Source organism: Drosophila innubila (assembly GCF_004354385.1).
Source record: "Drosophila innubila isolate TH190305 chromosome 3R unlocalized genomic scaffold, UK_Dinn_1.0 2_E_3R, whole genome shotgun sequence".
Classification (NCBI taxonomy): domain Eukaryota; kingdom Metazoa; phylum Arthropoda; class Insecta; order Diptera; family Drosophilidae; genus Drosophila; species Drosophila innubila.
Window position 1 is genome coordinate 20202491 of NW_022995380.1, and position 17982 is coordinate 20220472.

The 17982-nt window shown below is 33.9% G+C and overlaps 5 protein-coding genes across 5 annotated transcripts; 2 read left to right on the top strand and 3 right to left on the bottom strand.

The window, feature by feature from the left end:
• Positions 1-67: 67 nt before the first annotated feature.
• On the top strand, positions 68-2931 carry LOC117790699. The gene is made up of 3 exons (XM_034630229.1): positions 68-693; positions 1242-1539; positions 1602-2931. The coding sequence occupies exons 1-3, from the start codon at positions 95-97 to the stop codon at positions 2850-2852; spliced, it is 2148 nt and encodes a 715-aa protein (XP_034486120.1). The 5' UTR covers positions 68-94; the 3' UTR covers positions 2853-2931.
• Positions 2932-3933: 1002 nt separating this feature from the next.
• Positions 3934-7173, top strand: LOC117790542. Its single transcript, XM_034630020.1, has 3 exons — positions 3934-4501; positions 5337-5634; positions 5697-7173. Exons 1-3 carry the CDS (start codon positions 3963-3965, stop codon positions 6945-6947), a joined length of 2088 nt encoding a protein of 695 aa, XP_034485911.1. The 5' UTR covers positions 3934-3962; the 3' UTR covers positions 6948-7173.
• A 936-nt stretch (positions 7174-8109) lies between these two features.
• Positions 8110-10151, bottom strand: LOC117791931. The gene is made up of 3 exons (XM_034631867.1): positions 10056-10151; positions 9582-9983; positions 8110-8836 (listed from the first exon to the last, which is right to left on the bottom strand). The coding sequence occupies exons 1-3, from the start codon at positions 10087-10089 to the stop codon at positions 8196-8198; spliced, it is 1077 nt and encodes a 358-aa protein (XP_034487758.1). The 5' UTR covers positions 10090-10151; the 3' UTR covers positions 8110-8195.
• Positions 10152-12084: 1933 nt separating this feature from the next.
• On the bottom strand, positions 12085-13594 carry LOC117791273. Its single transcript, XM_034630981.1, has 2 exons — positions 13202-13594; positions 12085-12820 (listed from the first exon to the last, which is right to left on the bottom strand). Exons 1-2 carry the CDS (start codon positions 13461-13463, stop codon positions 12177-12179), a joined length of 906 nt encoding a protein of 301 aa, XP_034486872.1. The 5' UTR covers positions 13464-13594; the 3' UTR covers positions 12085-12176.
• Positions 13595-14149: 555 nt separating this feature from the next.
• On the bottom strand, positions 14150-16088 carry LOC117790871. Its single transcript, XM_034630478.1, has 3 exons — positions 16046-16088; positions 15577-15975; positions 14150-14969 (listed from the first exon to the last, which is right to left on the bottom strand). The coding sequence occupies exons 1-3, from the start codon at positions 16077-16079 to the stop codon at positions 14209-14211; spliced, it is 1194 nt and encodes a 397-aa protein (XP_034486369.1). The 5' UTR covers positions 16080-16088; the 3' UTR covers positions 14150-14208.
• Between the last annotated feature and the right edge of the window lie 1894 nt (positions 16089-17982).

Consider the following 17982-nt stretch of genomic DNA (forward strand, 5'->3'; position numbering starts at 1 on the left):
AAACATCATTTTCATTATTATTATGGGTCCAGTTAACAGTGCATTGGTAACTGAGATTTCACAGTCTCGTGTGGTTCGCTGTCTTTTTAGCAACATGTATTTGATCTCTGCTGTCGCTCGTTCGCGCTTCAAATGGCTGGTTACCTGGACTTTAGTAATGTTTATTGTAGTTTACATATCATACAAAAATGACGGCATAAATACAAATCCTAAAATAAACGACGAAAAAACTGTGAATAAAATCAACCTTCCGCCTTTTCGATATTACGAGCTTCAAGGATCTCTTGGCAGTTTGATAAATGGGACCACTAATGATAATAATGATGATGATCATTACGATAATGATGATGATCATTACGATAATGATGATGATCATTACGATAACTATGATGATGATATGAAGGACGAGGATACTGAGAAGCCCTTCTTATATTATGTTGAAAATTCCAAGTGTAAAATACCATTTATTGATCCCTTTGCTGCGGACATTATGGAGGATTTCAAGCCGGAAGTCTTTGAAACATGCTCCAATGAATCGGATCTTGTGAGGCCGATTTTCGATATGAATCGAAAGCGTTATGTGCTCTATATAAATGAAACTCTCGCAGCCGAAAAACTCAACTCCAGCGATATCGAGTATAATTGTTATTATCAGGAAATTACTCGGAAGGCTAATCACGACAGCTATAACGAGTAAGAAAATACTTAATTCAAGCACGATTTATTTAGTAAGATCAAATATTTTGGCTTCTTTTTGTCTTAATTTAACAATAATATCCAAAATGCTTTAAAAATACAGGCTACATTAAGAATTTTAAACTTGAATATCAAAATAATTTTTTTCTGTGTATGAACAATAAGATCTTATAGACTATAACAGATAAAGTTGACAAATTTGGCACACACGTTTTTATGAGTGTTGTTAACGCCCCGATAATTTCGAAACTGCCACAAAACAAATTTTAAGATATGACGTTTTTTTTTATAATTAACGTAACTTATCAACATTATCATTGACTGTAATCATTTTAAGTTTGAGTATAAAAATTTTAATGCAATGATAATTTTTAATTTTTATTAATTTACGCAAATAATAATAAATAAACTTGACCTAATAAATAAAACTCATAAAATAATGATTAAATCAAGATTAAAATTATTTTTTGATTTTGAATAAATATATCTGTACATTTGTTTCTTTATTAATATTTTTTTATAATTATATGTTTATTTTATTTTAGTCTTCTGCCACAAATCTACTTCAGCCAAGGATACGAGGTGCCTCTGCATGTCCAGGGTATGATATTGGCCTGCCATGAGGCGGCCAACACCTCAAATGTGCTTCAGAAAGATGGATACGCCTTGGTTCAATACAAACCACTTCAAGCTGCGGATCCAAAAAAGTCAACACCTCGAAAACCCAGCGTTATAATGTTCGGCATAGACAGTATGTCGAGGATTAATTTTAGACGAACTATGCCCAAAGTTTTCAAGTTTCTCACGCGCCGTGGTTGGTATGAAATGCAGGGTTATAATAAAGTGAGTTTTCTCTTCAAATAAATAGCAAATTTGTATGCTAAACTTTATATAATATATCTTAGGTGGGAGATAATACATTTCCCAATCTGATGGCTATACTCAGTGGATATTTACCCGATTCGGCGAAGGAGAAAGTCTGTGATACGGATAATAAAGGCTGCTTCGATCGAATGCCATTTATCTGGAAGTATCTGAAGGGTGCTGGATATTTAACCGCCTATGGGGAGGACGAGTGTGACATTAATACCTTCAACTATATCAAGCCTGGATTTGTTAAAACACCTACTGATTATTACTACCGACCTTTTCTGAAAGCCTTCGAAAATGAAATGGACACATGGTACTGTGCTAGCTGTACAATGAAATATTGTATTGGAAGACGGGTTCAAAGTAGTTATGTCTATGATTATGCCAAGGAGTTTGCGAAACGATACATCGATGAACGACCGATTTGGGGCCTCTTTTGGTCAAGTAGTTTTAGCCATGACAGCTATTCGATGCCCTCAAAGATGGAAAATTACATTTTACAATATATGCTAGACTTTAAGCAGGATGGAGTGTTCGAACAAAGCATTGTCGTATTCTTTTCGGATCATGGAGCACGTTTTGGAACTTTAACGTCCTACAGCAGCGGATTTCTCGAGGAACGCCTGCCCATGATGTTCATTTATCTGCCACCTTGGTTCCGTGCCAAGTATCCGAAATATGTCGAGGCCTTGGAGCTTAATCGAAATCGTCTAACATCGAATTATGATCTACATAATACACTGAAACACATCATAGAAATTGGTGAATTGCCAAATTCGCCGAAGTTGCCAAAAGCCAGCGATTGTCCAGCTTGTCAATCATTGTTCTATCCGGTTAAGGAGATTAGGACTTGTGCCGAAGCCGGAATTTCGGAGCACTACTGCACCTGTCAGCCATATAAAAGGATATCAACCGATTGGTCGAAACGTATAGCCTATGGTGTTATCGATCGCATGAACGATTATCTTAGGGGTAGAAATTTCAGTAGTCTCTGCGTGAATCTCACTTTAAGTTATGTACACAAGACGGAAATTAAACTTCCAGCAAACATCGGTTATCACGATGAACTTCCAACAATCGATGTGGCCTACTATCGCACCAAATTCAAAGTGGGACAGAATAGCGCCGACTTCTTTGCTACAGTTCTATATAATAATGTAACAAACAACGTGGATGTCGATGTGGAGACCATAAGTCGGACAAACTCCTACGAGGAGGACTCTTCTTGTATTGTTGATAAGCTTGCTAAATTATATTGCATATGCCAGTCTCTTCTGAAGCCTTGATATTCAATATAATTACTTAGTAATGATAATATCAAATTGAATTTGATGGCGTGAGAGAAATAAAACAATTTATATTAATAGTGCATAATTTCAGTCGTGGATGTTTTAAATAAAAAATATCTTAATTAAAAGAAATTTGATTTTATTTTTAATAAAAGCAACTTAAATAGCAATTTAAAAATATTCAAAAAATCAAAGCATTTTATTTTCCCATTACCATTTTTTTTCCAGTCAGACAATGCACTCAAGTAACATGCAATGAATTCTGACCCGAAATAGATTTATCATTAATTTAAAAAGTAAAGCATAAAATTTTAAAAAACTTATAAACATAAATTTACACATGATTCAGTAAACTTTTTTTGCCGGTCATAAAATATGCGCCAACAATAATTGTCAGTCTAATTTTGTTGTTTACTGTTTTTTCTTCGTCTATTCTCATATAGATAACATGACATATAACAATTGACACTGACATAGTGTCATAAATTCTCATGTTCTAAATACTACAGTTAAAATATAAGTGTGTCGAAATAAACTAGTGCTTATTGACAGAGGTACCAAAAAAATTCAAGTATGATGTGATAAGGGCATATAAAATTATTACACACCGGAAAAAAGAATATACATACATTTATATTTTAATTCAATTTTCTTAACTTTTCGACTTTTTAATTTTATATAAAATCTAATTTAACTTAAAGCAATTATTACGCTTATTTGCAGTTAATTAAAGAAATAAATATAAAAAGAGCAACATAATTGAACCCACCTGCACTTTAACAAATTTTTTTTGTTAAAAATTCAATTTGTTGTTGATTTTAAATTGCCCAAAACTAAAACGAAATTCAATGAATTCGGTTCATCAAACTAAACGTGCGAAACGTGATGTCAATGAAGTGTTATCAAATTGGTAATTACAAATATGTAGATATATTTTTAGTATTCACACATGAAATAGTTTCTGCACTGGTGACAAGCCTCTTGATACATGATTTTCATTACCAACGCGTTACTGATAGTGGGCCCAGTTAACAATGCATTGCCTATGGAGCCACATTGGCAACTGACACTCCGCAGTCTCGTGTGGTTCGCTGGCTTTTTAGCAACATGTATTTGATCTCTGCTGTCGCTCGTTCGCGCTTCAAATGGCTTGTTATCTGCTTCCTAGTGATGTTCATAATAGTTTACATATCATACCAAAATGACAGTATAAATCCAAATCATAAAATAAACGACGAAAAAACGGTGAAACAAATCAATCTAGCGCCTTTACACAATTTTGAAATTCAAGGATCTTTTCGCAGCATGTTGAATGAGTCAATTATAAATAATATCGATGTTGATGATGATGTCAAAGAGGAGGACACGGAAAAGCCTTCCTTATATTATGTTGAAAATTCCAAGTGTAAAATACCCTTCATTGATCCCTTTGCTGCGGAAGTTATGGAGGATTACAAGCCGGAAGTCTTTGAAACATGCTCCAATGAATCGGATCTTGTGAGGCCGATTTTCGATATGAATCGAAAGCGTTATGTGCTCCATATAAATGAAACTCTCGCAGCCGAAAAGCTCAACTCCAGCGATATCGAGTATAATTGTTATTATCAGGAAATTACTCGGAAGGCTAATCACGACAGCTATAACGAGTAAGATTAGTAAATCAGTTGCCAGCAGTATAAATATAATTAGTAATGTGCAAATTATGAGCACTTCAACATATAGTGTTATCAAAACTTGTTATACCTTTTATTTAAAACATTAGTAAACGGGTATGTTGCATTCGAGCCCAAGAGGGAGAGGGAAACATCTTCGACCCGATTAAGTATTAAGTATTATATCTATTAGTAAGTCTGTCAGTCCATGAACAACACGATCTCAAAAACTATAACAGATAGAGCAATCAAATTTGGCACATACATTTTTGAAAGTGCTGTCAACGGTTTCTTTTGTCTCCGAAAGTCGCGAGAACAACCACAGTTTTTAAGATATGGAAATCTCCACCGAAATGTCGACCAGATCCAAAATATAAAAGTTAATTAAAAGCTCACATCTTGCTAAAATTTTCATCCAGAAACATATTCAAGTTATTTATTAAAACAATTTTTCCATGAATTAATTTACTTGGATAAATATACCGACAGCATATCTTTGACCTAATTCAGTTTATCTATATTTTGGCTTGTTTTCTTAAAAAAATTGAGGTTATGTATTATAACGAATGCTTGACGAAATATCTCTTTCAGCAACAAAAATTTAATCAAAATGCATGGAAATCATTTTAATTTTGATAATAATGCCAATTAATGACTAAAGAAGACTTAATATATTTCAACAGGGATAATTTCTTGTGTTAATACACGATAAAATGCCACATTATTCCATTTTTACCAGAAATTAATTTTTTAAATAAATTAACTTTATGGATCACGAGCATATTTATTTAGATTAATTTTTATATTTATGTTAATACCATTGCTTTAGTCTCCTGCCACAAATCTACTTCAGCCAAGGATACGTGGTACCTTTTCATGTCCAGGGTATGATATTGGCCTGCCATGAGGCGGCCAACACCTCAAATGTGCTTCAGAAAGATGGATACGCCTTGGTTCAATACAAACCACTTCCAGCTTCGGATCCAAAAAAGTCAACACCTCGAAAACCCAGCGTTATAATGTTCGGCATAGACAGTATGTCGAGGATTAATTTTAGACGAACTATGCCCAAAGTTTTCAAGTTTCTCACGCGCCGTGGTTGGTATGAAATGCAGGGTTATAATAAAGTGAGTTTTCTCTTCAAATAAATGGCAAATTTCAATGCTAAACATTATATAATATATCTTAGGTGGGAGATAATACATTTCCCAATCTGATGGCTATACTCAGTGGATATTTACCCGATTCGGCGAAGGAGAAAGTCTGTGATACGGATAATAAAGGCTGCTTCGATCGAATGCCATTTATCTGGAAGTTTCTTAAGGGTGCTGGATATTTGACCGCCTATGGGGAGGACGAGTGTGGGATAAATACCTTCAACTATGTAAAGCCGGGCTTTGTAGAGACACCTACTGACTACTACTACCGACCTTTTCTGAAAGCCTTCGAAAATGAAATGGACACGTGGAAATGTGCTAGCTGTACACTGAAATATTGTATTGGAAGACGGGTTCAAAGTAGTTATGTCTATGATTATGCCAAGGAGTTTGCGAAACGATACATCGATGAACGACCGATTTGGGGCCTCTTTTGGTCAAGTAGTTTTAGCCATGACAGCTATTCGATGCCCTCAAAGATGGAAAACTACATTTTACAATATATGCTAGACTTTAAGCAGGATGGAGTGTTCGAACAAAGCATTGTCGTATTCTTTTCGGATCATGGAGCACGTTTCGGAACTTTAACGTCCTACAGCAGCGGATTTCTGGAGGAACGTCTGCCCATGATGTTCATTTATCTGCCGCCTTGGTTCCGTGCCAAGTATCCGGAATATGTCAAGGCCTTGGAGCTTAATCGCAATCGTCTAACATCGAATTATGATCTACATAATACACTGAAACACATCATAGAAATTGGTGAATTGCCAAATTCACCGAAGTTGCCAAAAGCCAGCGATTGTCCAACTTGTCAATCATTGTTCTATCCGGTTAAGGAGATTAGGACTTGTGCCGAAGCCGGAATTTCGGAGCACTACTGCACTTGTCAGCCATATAAAAGGATATCAACCGATTGGTCGAAACGTATAGCCTATGGTGTTATCGATCGCATGAACGATTATCTTAGGGGTAGAAATTTCAGTAGTCTCTGCGAGAATCTCACTTTAAGTTATGTACACAAGACGGAAATTAAACTTCCAGCAAACATCGGTTATCACGATGAACTTCCAACAATCGATGTGGCCTATTATCGCACCAAATTCAAAGTGCGACAGAATAGCGCCGATTTCTTTGCTACAGTTCTATATAATAATGTAACAAACAACGTGGATGTCGATGTGGAGACCATAAGCCGGACAAACTCCTACGAGGAGGACTCTTCTTGTATTGTTGATAAGCTTGCTAAATTATATTGCATATGTCAGTCCCTTCTGAAGCCTTGATATTCATTATAATTACTTCCTGCCCATTAACGAAATTATCAAATTTAATTTTATCGTAAGAGAGAAAATAAACTGTTTATAGTATAATTTCCAAAAAAAAATAATGATATGTTAACATAGCTGATAAAGTTGATAAATAGAATTGCATTTGTCGTTGCCTTCCAGACGTCTTGATACTCATCTTAATTAATGCACAATTTCCGTTGTACAGTGTTTTTTGAATAAACAATTTGTTAATTGAACTTTATACATGCTTTTTATACCCGTTACTTTAAAAACAAGTAATAGGGTATATTGTGTTTTTTGAAATGTATGTATGTATGGAAGGCATCTCCGATCCTATAAAGTTTATTTTTGGTAATTAACGTCATCTATTATTATAATCTATTATCTGTTTTTACCATTACCATTAAATTTGTATTTGTATTTAGAATTTTGTCACTACATATACTGCTGATTTAAATGGAGGAGAATTGTTAAGTCTAAGACATTGTGCCTACAATTTTATTCATTTTTTTGTTTCACTTGGAAATTCGTCAATTAATTTTTAGCATTGATTTAATTCTTGAAGAGACCTTGTCTTGTCATATACATATGATATATCTTCGGGTGGTGGTCTTATTTCGGGTGGCGCGAATTTAGCAGCAACCTCCCTATTGTGGTATGCTGCTGGGTAACGTCCAGTATACCTTTTATCTTCTTATCTTGTCGGGTATAAAGGCTGAGCAGAGGAGGTACCTGTATTGAGGCCACGGCTTATTTCATGGATGGATGGGCATTTTCAGAAAAATTAATTAAGATTTAAGAGTCCTTTCATTGGAAACTTTCCAAAAATATATTGATTTCAATAATTTTCAGCAGTTTATAAGAGAATTAATTATTATGTTAACCAATATGTATTTATATTGAATTTGAGAAGTTTTTTAATAAGAACAAAGTAAATTTATATTTAGCCAGCTGAGAGTCATCTCATTCAATTTTAACAAATTGTATTTGTTTAAATGTACACACATATGTATATAAAAAAATTAATTTGAAAATAATTTAAATTTTCAGTCAAATAGCTAGAATAAAACAAATTGTTTATTTTTTTTTTTATAGTTTAATAGTATAAGTGTTCAAAAATTAGTAAAAATTTCAAATCGAATCTAACTACATAATGTTTTATGCAAAATAATTTTCAATTTAATAAAATTTAAAAACGTTGTTTTTTGACAATTGAATTGACAGTAAAGGTTCTTAGCAGGTTTAGCAGACGTCTATCAAGTGGGGAATATTCCTTTCAATAAAATCGTTATAATCACAACAGAAACTAAATCCCGACTCTTTGGCTGGATTGAATGACAGTGAACTTGGGCATGAAATCTCTTGGCATATTGGAGTTGGTTTCTCTTCTTCATATATATTGTGATAGGTTAAAAAAGCATAACTCGACCCGGCACCATCGCTAACAGTTTTGTACATCCATTTGGGTACGGGATTACCGTTGGTGCCAAACAGATAAACTGCCTTCAGTTGACCGCTTGTATCCGCCAGCTGCAATACGTCGAATGCTCCCGTGCAAATTTGTAATACAGCAAAATCACCATTTGAAAGTTCATTGCGAACCCAGGTCTCCAGTGTTTTCCAATTGCCGCGATTAATCCCAGCAAATTGTGGAACAGCATTGATGTACTTGAAAGTCGCTCGCATTTCTTGCTCAAATCCAAAATCGGCTGAGGGCGCCAAATGACCACGATCAAAGACGAGATCACGCTCAGAGGTTATGTAACTTTGTTTTGGGCCTAAAAGTTCCTCGAACCGCTTATAAATATTCTTGGCCTGAAACGAGGCTCCGGCGGCACCGCTTATAACGCCGTCTGTGGTGAAGGCTTGATCTGGACGGTTGCCTGCAAGAAAAATAAAAACAAATTAAAATTATTTTAATTCAAAAAATAGAAGAAAATAGATGCAGTGGTTTTTAAGCTAGAGTCCCCTTGTCATAAATTCAGTGTGTAAAATAACTGGGTTCGACTCCTAAACTGTCTGTTATAAACCTATATTGCTTAAAAAATGTTGCTATAAAACTACAGATGCTTGTTCATACAAATAAATAATAGTATATTACAAAAGAAAAATGCAAACAAAAGGCTTGCAGCTTACTGTATAGTAAGCTATATAAAAATGAACTTAATTTTCGATCAATCAGCTATCCGAACTTAGTTAATAATATTTAAATAGTATTCCATCTTAAATTTTATTAGCTTAAAAAAGATATATTGTCTTATTCTTAAAAAAACCAAAAAAAATTTCCCAGAAAAGGTAAATTTTCAACTGATCGTTCTTATGTGAGCTAATTTTTAGCAACGAAACCATTTTTATGACACAAAATTAATGATGTACATTAATGATGAGCGTCAGTAAATTAATATAAGAAATATTCAAAAATTTAACAAAATTCTTTACGCGCAGATGGAATTACTTTTTTCATTCGACTTTTAACTTGTTTAGTGGCTTCTTTAGAAAAGTTAATTTAATTAATAATATATTTTAAGAACTGGCATTTTTTATCTGACTTAAATCAATTATCTTAATCCGCTTTAATTCTTTAATTTTGTAATCTTGTTGAGAATATATTAAGCTTCCTTGACTTACCCACATTGTTGGGATATGTCTGATGAATGACAAAGTGCGCTGCTTGATGGTTGGTATCATAGCAACTTCTGTATAATTCCAAAAAATCTGCGTTGCTCATCTTATACCCCACTCGATACATGGTATAGGAACAAGTATTGTCGTTAATTTCCTCAACAGTTGCCTTGATTGGTTTGCTACAGTCACCCAATGCATCCAGAGCTGGCTCAAAGTTTCCCTCCGCTTGACAGGTGGTTTGCACCACATTCTGACTATCGCATATCATGTCCAATGTCTGATGAGTTGCCACCGCATCCACACGAAGTGGAAATAGTTGAGATCCGGATCGATACGCAAAAATGCGATTGGTCTTTGAGATCTCCTCTGCATTCAGCTGACAATCGGCACTTGCCTTAGCAATGACTGTGTAAACAGGTGTTTTTATTTAATATTGACTTAACCCATATTGTAAAGTTAATTCAACTATTCACTTACGCAACAACATGAATATACAGAAAGACTCTATCATCTTGAGGCTTGGAACTAAGCTGAGCTACTGATGAATATAACATTATTGCAACGCTTTTAAAAGCGCCGATAAGAATCAAATAGTAGCGTAATAAAAGAGAAACTTCTATATTTCTCTCTATCTATATCTTTGAGTAGTATATGTCTATCAATTTCTACCTCTTGTTAAACTTGTTAGCAAATTATGTAATTGTTTTTCGCTTTCTCTCGCCCGTTTGTGCTTCATGCATATGCTAATATTTTCTACCTCTATCTATTTCTGTTCTTATTGGATCGCAAAATGACAATAGTTTGTTTTCTTAATATTTGTGTAACGTGTCAAATTAAAATGCAAAAATTTGAGTTCAATAAATACACATGTATACACATGTTTTATATAAAATATGACGGTTTGCCCCGACAGTAGCTTAGAATTAATCATTTTCATATAATTTCATATATATTTGTTTCCCCACTTTGATATCCCAATTTAATTGTTCATAACTTTTTCCTAGGTAGCTGTGTAGAACTCAAGCCCAGGTATTTATTAAAACTGTAGTTCTATTTATTTATTAAGCCACGGGATCACACTTTAAATTCTTAATTTAAATTTTCCTAAGTATTTTGTTTACCCAATTTTTATTCATTCTTAGTATTAGTTGACAATTTTCTAATGAGCTTACTAATTTATGCTGCCATTCTTTCATAAAAAATATTTTAATATTCCTCAAAGTATTTTTCTTTGGTAATTTTCATTCAGAAATATTTATAAAAAAAATTCTCAAAGTTCGTATGATGCACCATGTCGATAGACTCATGTATCGGTTAGGGTATTTATTTGTCACCAGGTTGAGGAATAATAATCTTGTGTTTATTAGGAATTTTTATTTAACGCTTGCTGCTCTATTGAAGATCGCGTGTCTTGGCAATCATAAATTGCCATTTTTATGTGTCGTCGACACTTTACATCGCGGGTCATCGCTGATAAGTGGCATACGTGAGATTGGGTCTCAGGAGAATCCCCAGTGAAGCAGTGAACGAAAAACCAGGTTATTCATAGAAAATGCCAAGCCCCTTGCCACAGACTCGTATCAGTGTTTATTATCAGACCTCGCCAAGTGGAAATGTCGGCTCTGCTGTTTGTTTGGCAACACACACACACACACACATTCACATACGAGTTTATATATATATATAGTAAGTATGGCAGGTGCATGCAGTTATGAGTGTATGTGTATGAGCATAATAACAAAAGGGGTTGCCTTGTACACAAACTCGTCTCTTACTTCCTCAGCATTATATTTAAGCTTTATGTGCATTCCGTTTTGTCATCAGCTTATCTAAAATTGAATCTGAGGTGTAGCAAAATAAATAAAGAAATAAATAAAATGCGCACTTGAAACCATTCATTTAATAGCTAGCACAGTCCACCATATCATAGTCCGTACCACCGTCAATCAACAAGTTTCTGGATAGACAAACTAAAGAAAGCTCTAATCACTATTTGACTTGCTATAGATAATATACTTATTATATCAATTGCGAGTAAACATGAAAGTCTTAATTTAAAATATAGGGAATATAGACAGAACAGATCTGGAACCTGTACTTACTTTAATATGACTGTTCACTTCATGCTGATGCTTTCAATAAAAAAAAAACAGCACGGATCACATTGTTTTATTTAAAGGGCATGGGACTCAATAGCTTATCAGTATTCGGTTAATCTAAGCCAAATATATTCAAAACATTTAAAAAAAACAATTTAATAAAGTCAAGAAGTCATTTCATGGGAAACTTTTATTTATTTGTTTTTTATTTATTTGTTTTTGTCAATAATTTTCAACAGCTTAATAATTATGTAGAACAATATGAATTTGGATTGAATTTCGAAAATTTTTCTATATATAGTATTTTATTATACATTATATAAAAAAAATTAATCTGACTAAAAAATTAAACAATTTTGTTTTATTTATTTTATTTTATGATAGTATTAGAGATTCCAATATATTAACAAAAATTTCAAATCGAATCAGCTTCATAATGATTAATATACAATCATTTTAGATTTCATAGAATTTAGAGACATTTATATACTTTAATCATTTAATTACACTCACTAATCAAATGCGGAACATTCCTATTGATAAAATCATTGTAATCACAACAGAAACTAAATCCTGACTCTTTGGCTGGATTGAATAACAGTGAACTAGGACATGTAACTTCTTGGCAATTCGGAGTTGGTTTCTGTGGTTCATATATATTGTTATAGGTGAGGAAAGCATAATGTTCACCACCATCACCGGTTACAGTTTTGAAGAGCCATTTGGGTATAGGATTTTTATTATTGTCATATAGATAAACCTCTGTCGGCTGAAGGACTGTGTTATTCAGCTTTAGTACTTCTAATGCCCCCACGCAAATGGTAAATCCATTAGGTCTGCCACTTAATACAGTGAGTATCCAGGTCTCAATTCTTTTCCAATTGCCATAATTAATATCGCCAAATTGTGGCACCGCATTGATATACTTGAATGTCATTTTCTTGTGTTGCTCAAAGCCAAACCCAGCTGACGGCACCAAATGGCCACGATGGATGACGAGATGACGCTCCGAGTTTACATAAGTTTGATGTGGGCCTAAAAGTGCCTCGAACAGTTTATAATAGTTCTTGGCCTCAAATGAGGCTCCGGCGGCACTGCTGATTATGCGGTCTGAGGTAAAGGTTTGATCTGGACGGGTATCACCTGCAAAGGAAGTTAAAACAGGTTAAACTAAAAACTGTCAAAATTCAAAAGAAGTAAGTAATAGGTTTAAGACCCTCACAGGCCACTGTAAGTTTATCGTGGAAGAACCAAATTTTTTTAAAATATGTAAATTATCTAGCTATCCTAGTTCCTTATTTTTAATTATATTTCGTTCATTTTTTAAATTATAAATTATTATGCACAATTTTTAATTATTATGAATTATTTTAAACAAAATATTGTTCTTTGCGGCTTGCCAAACGAGACATTGGAAAAGTTCGGGTATGTTTGATCAGTGTAATGATCATTCTTTAACCAATTTTCTTAACTACTTTATTGAGCTACACATTTCGAGAATAAATAAAAATACCCTTGACTTACCCAGAGTGTTGTAATATGCGTCATAAGAGACATAGTGAACTTGTATCTTTTTTTCATCATAGCAACTTCTGTATAATTCCAGGAACTCATTGTTGCTTACCCTATACCCCACTCGGTACAAGGAATGGGTACATGCGTCGTTGGCGGCTTTTTCAACAGTCGCCTTGATTGGTATGGCACAATTTCTCGTTGGCAACTGTGGCGTAAATGTGCCGTCCGCGTTACAGATGAGTTGCATCCCATCTGGACTGCCGCATAACATATACAATGTCCTACGTGTTCCCAGAATATTCGAACGAAGTAGAAGTCGTTCATTGCCATTTTGAAACGCAAGAACGTGATTGGTCCTTGAGACATACGTTGCACTCAGCTTGCAATTGGCACTCACATTGGCAATGACTATATAAACAGGTTGTGTTAATTTAAATTATTCAACTTTACTTACAAGCTAATTAAACTGTGTACTCACGCAGCAACAAAAAAAAACAGAGAGACTTTATCATCTTGAGTCTTGGAACTTAGCTATGCTACTGATGAACATTTTTATTAGAAGCCTATTGGAAACACTGATTACAAACAAATAGTAAAGAAAACGAAGAGAATCTTGTACAAAAAAATTACTCTTTATTTTATTTCTGACCTGCGATCACTGATAAGAGACATACGTCAGATTAAATCTCTAGAGCAGAGGTGTCCAGCCCATCGCTCTACTGGCGTTTTTTGTCAGACCTCACGAATAATGCTCAACCAATATTTTCTTTGCTGTCTGCTCACTCTCTGAGCAGAATATATATTTGTGGTTCTCTCTTGTTTCCATGAAATACAGAAATACAAATTGTTTCATTTTCTTATTTATTGTTAGTTTCAAAGTTTTCAATATATACCAATAATTTCAAATAGAATTTATGCATACTACATTTTGTTTAATATACAAATATTTTTCCATGGAACAGAATTTGCATACATTTATATGCATTTATCAACTGAATTGATAATAAATATATAACCTAACCGGTTCTTTGTTTCTTTGCTGGCCCAGGTACAGCAGTAACTGTTGGTTGTATAAAATTAGATTTAGGCTTATTAAAAATATATGTTTCACTACATTTGCTTTTTAAGTGTGGAACATTCCTATCAATAAAATCATCTTGATCACAACAGAAACTTAATCCTGACGTTTTTGTTTTGGTTAGTGTTAAATCTACTGGGCAATCAACCGTTTTGCAGTTTGGAGTTGGATCCGCTGTGTCATGTCTATTATTATAGGTGAGGAAAGCATAATTGGGACCAATTGAATTGCTTATAATTTTAAAGAGCCATTTGGGTACGGGATTCGCATCATGCCGAATAGTTTGCTCATTATTGATCTGAACTACTTCAAACAGAAAAATCTCCTTCAGGTTACTGCTTTTGTCCATCAGCTGCAATACGTCGAGTCCTCCCACGCAAACGCGATATGCTTCGCCGATTTTTTTGCGTTGATCTTGTATCCACTTTTCAATATTTTTCACATTGCTGCGATTGATCCCACAAAATTGTGGCACAACATTGATGTACTTGTATGTTAATTTTACGTATTTATCAAAGCCAAAGTCAGCTGCGGGCGCCAAATGGCCACGATCAAAGGCGATCGCATTCGAAGTTACGTAACTTTGCTTTGGTCCTACAAGTTTCTCGAACCGATCATAAACGTTAGTGTTTTTAAATGAGACTGCAGCCGCACCGCTGATTACGCCGTCTCTGCTAAACTCAGGTTTACTGTCGCCACCTGTAAGGAAGAAAAAACAGATTAAGATTTTAACTGTTTGAATTTAAAAAAAAGGTAAGGAACGGTATCTGCGGCAAGCAACAAATCTACTACCCTTGCAGGCCACTGTAAGTTTATCAAATATGAATATAAATGCGAACCTTGACCTCGATTTTGACGCACTTCCAGGTCGAATTTTCCAAAACGCCGACTTATCTCACGATAAAATTATCTTAAGTATATTGTGGCCAAGTGTCAAAGTCACATGTCAAACCGTATTTACTTTAAATATGTATTCATATATATTGAATACTCCAATTCTTATAAGTTACCTTCATTTCAATTATTTTTATTGATAAAATTTCACAAAAATTAATAGATTTAAAACCATGGCGAAAATGCAGATTATTTGCATGACAATATGAAAAGATTTCTTTGAGACTATCATTATGGTGTTATTCTTCTATTGTTACTCCTTGTCGTTATTTTTTTAAGTTTTTTATATTAATACCTATATAAATTACTTGTGATACCTGAAGTAATATATAAATTATTCTAAAATAAAAAAGTATTTGACCTTGTCCATTTTTATTCCTTTCAGGAATAAATTACAATGCCCTTGACTTACCCAAAGTGTGAGGATGTGAGTCATAAATCACATAGTTAGCCTGTATCTTGGCTTCATTATAGCAACTTCGGTATAATTCCAGAAACTTATTGCTGTTCATCTTATACCCCACTCGGTACATGGAATCGCGACAAATACTGTCGGTGACTTTTTCAACAGTTGCCTGGATTGGATTGGGGCATTTGCGCCTTGGCAGTGGTGGCGTAAACTCTCCGTCTGCTTTACAGGTGATCACCACAGGTGCAACCTGACCGCATATCATCTCAAATTTCTCATTGGCTTGAATCAAATTCGTACGAAGTAAACTCCGTTCATTGCCGGTGGTCTTCACAAATAAGTGACCGGTCCTTTTGAGATCGCACGAATCCAGCTCGCAATTGGCATTCACCTTGGCAATGACTATATAAACAGGTTGCGTCAATCTGAATTAACCAATTTTACTTACAAGTTAATTAAACTATGTACTCACGTAACAATAAAAAACAACAGACCGACTCTATCATCTTGATACTTGAAACGTAGCAAAGCTACTGATGAACATTTCTATTACAACCCTTTTTATAAGCGCTGATCACAAACAAATAGTAACGAACACAAAGAGGAACTTCTTTCCCTGGTGCGTTGTAGAAATAAACAGCAATTACGTGAGATCACTGATAAGAGGCATAAGCAAGATTAAATCTCAACAGAACCCTGAGAAAATCAGGAATCAGTGTTTATTATCAGACCTCGCCAAGTGCACTCTCTGTGCTATTTGTTTTCAACACACACAGTCTTATAAAAAATATATATATGTACATATATTGTATATGAACATATATACGTATGAGTATCGTAACAAAAGGGATTGCCTTTCTTTCTTCGCAATATATTTAAGCCTTCTGTGAAATCCTTTATGTCATCCAGTTATCTAAAAACTATAATAATTATCTAGTAGCGGTCGCTTTTGACTGCCTGTATGAAAAAACAAAAAAGCCTTCAAAATTCTCTGTCAAGATATTTTTACTAAGTCAGAAATATTCTAGAGTATATTTTATAATTTTAATTGTTTGCGTGTTGGATGACAGCTCCAAAAAATATTTAATGTCGGATGTGCTCAGTAATTTCTGCTTTCCGACTGCACACATACACACATATATACACTCTCAGATATTTGCAGCATATCCTTGGAAGACTCTGGCACATCCTTAAAACTGGGTCAACATGTGCAAGAGCGTTGATGGCAATTTAATGAATTTTTATTGCAAAATATTTAACCAAAATTATTTCGCTGTATTTTATGTCAAATAAATGTTTTCGGCTTGGCATTTAAATGACTGCGTACACACACACACACTCACACACACTTACATTCCATTGTACGTGTATGGTTTGGCCAAAGTATTTGGCAGCATTCTATTAAAACTACAAGAGAATGCACTTTAATCTAAAATAAATAAGTAAACTAAAATAGTTATATTTAAGAATGCTTCAGTCGAATTGCGTCCAGGTTTAAGTACTACATGCATTACGATATAAGTATGTATATTTATCATATAAATTAATGTAAAGTGAAAATAGTACAGCTTATTTAACTTTGTATACGACAAATACGATGGAAAAGTATTTCTTGATTGCTTTTTTTTTAGTTAAGGAAATATGACTTTTACTCCCAATTATTAAAAATCAAAATTTGTTGAAGATAGTACAGACAAAAGTACACAAACTTTGTAGTGGACATGGTGTGTTATACAGCTAAGTTAAACTCAATAGATGTCTTAAATTTAATAGGTAAATAATTTCACATTAATGAAAACATACTTCAATTTAAATTTTAATTAAAAATTATCTTGTATAAACATTAATTAAAATCAAGAGATCTTCCTTTTTCTTTTAATAAAACAAATTTTGTTTGATAAGTCAAAAAATTTTGGAAAATTAAGCTCAAAGTTATGTGGATATATTTAATTTCTTATTTAAATCTTTATTAGTTATCAAAATTCAGAACTTTTCTTTGGCTATCAATGAATATAAAATATACATAATTAGCTATACAAAAGTCAACTTTACAAAATATAAACTATGTCATATTTTTGCAGACAAAAGCCTTAAGATGAAGTTTGCTAACAACTCTACCTCCATAGATGTATAGAGCATAGGCAACAATATAAATGATATACTTCAAAATACGATGTGCATTTGTAATGCGCTTTTGTTTATGCTCAGTAGGGGGAGCATGAAGAGGAGCAAGAGGAGGCAGACGTAACACAATTTTCGAGCAATTTGAAGCTATTTGGATGCCCGTTAATGTATGTGCACAAAAGTGAGCCAAATTATGCCATATAAAATCATGTTGTAAGTGAGTTGATGTTGTGCGTGTGAGTATGACTGTGTGTGTGAGTGTGTGTGATTCTGTGAGTGAGCAAT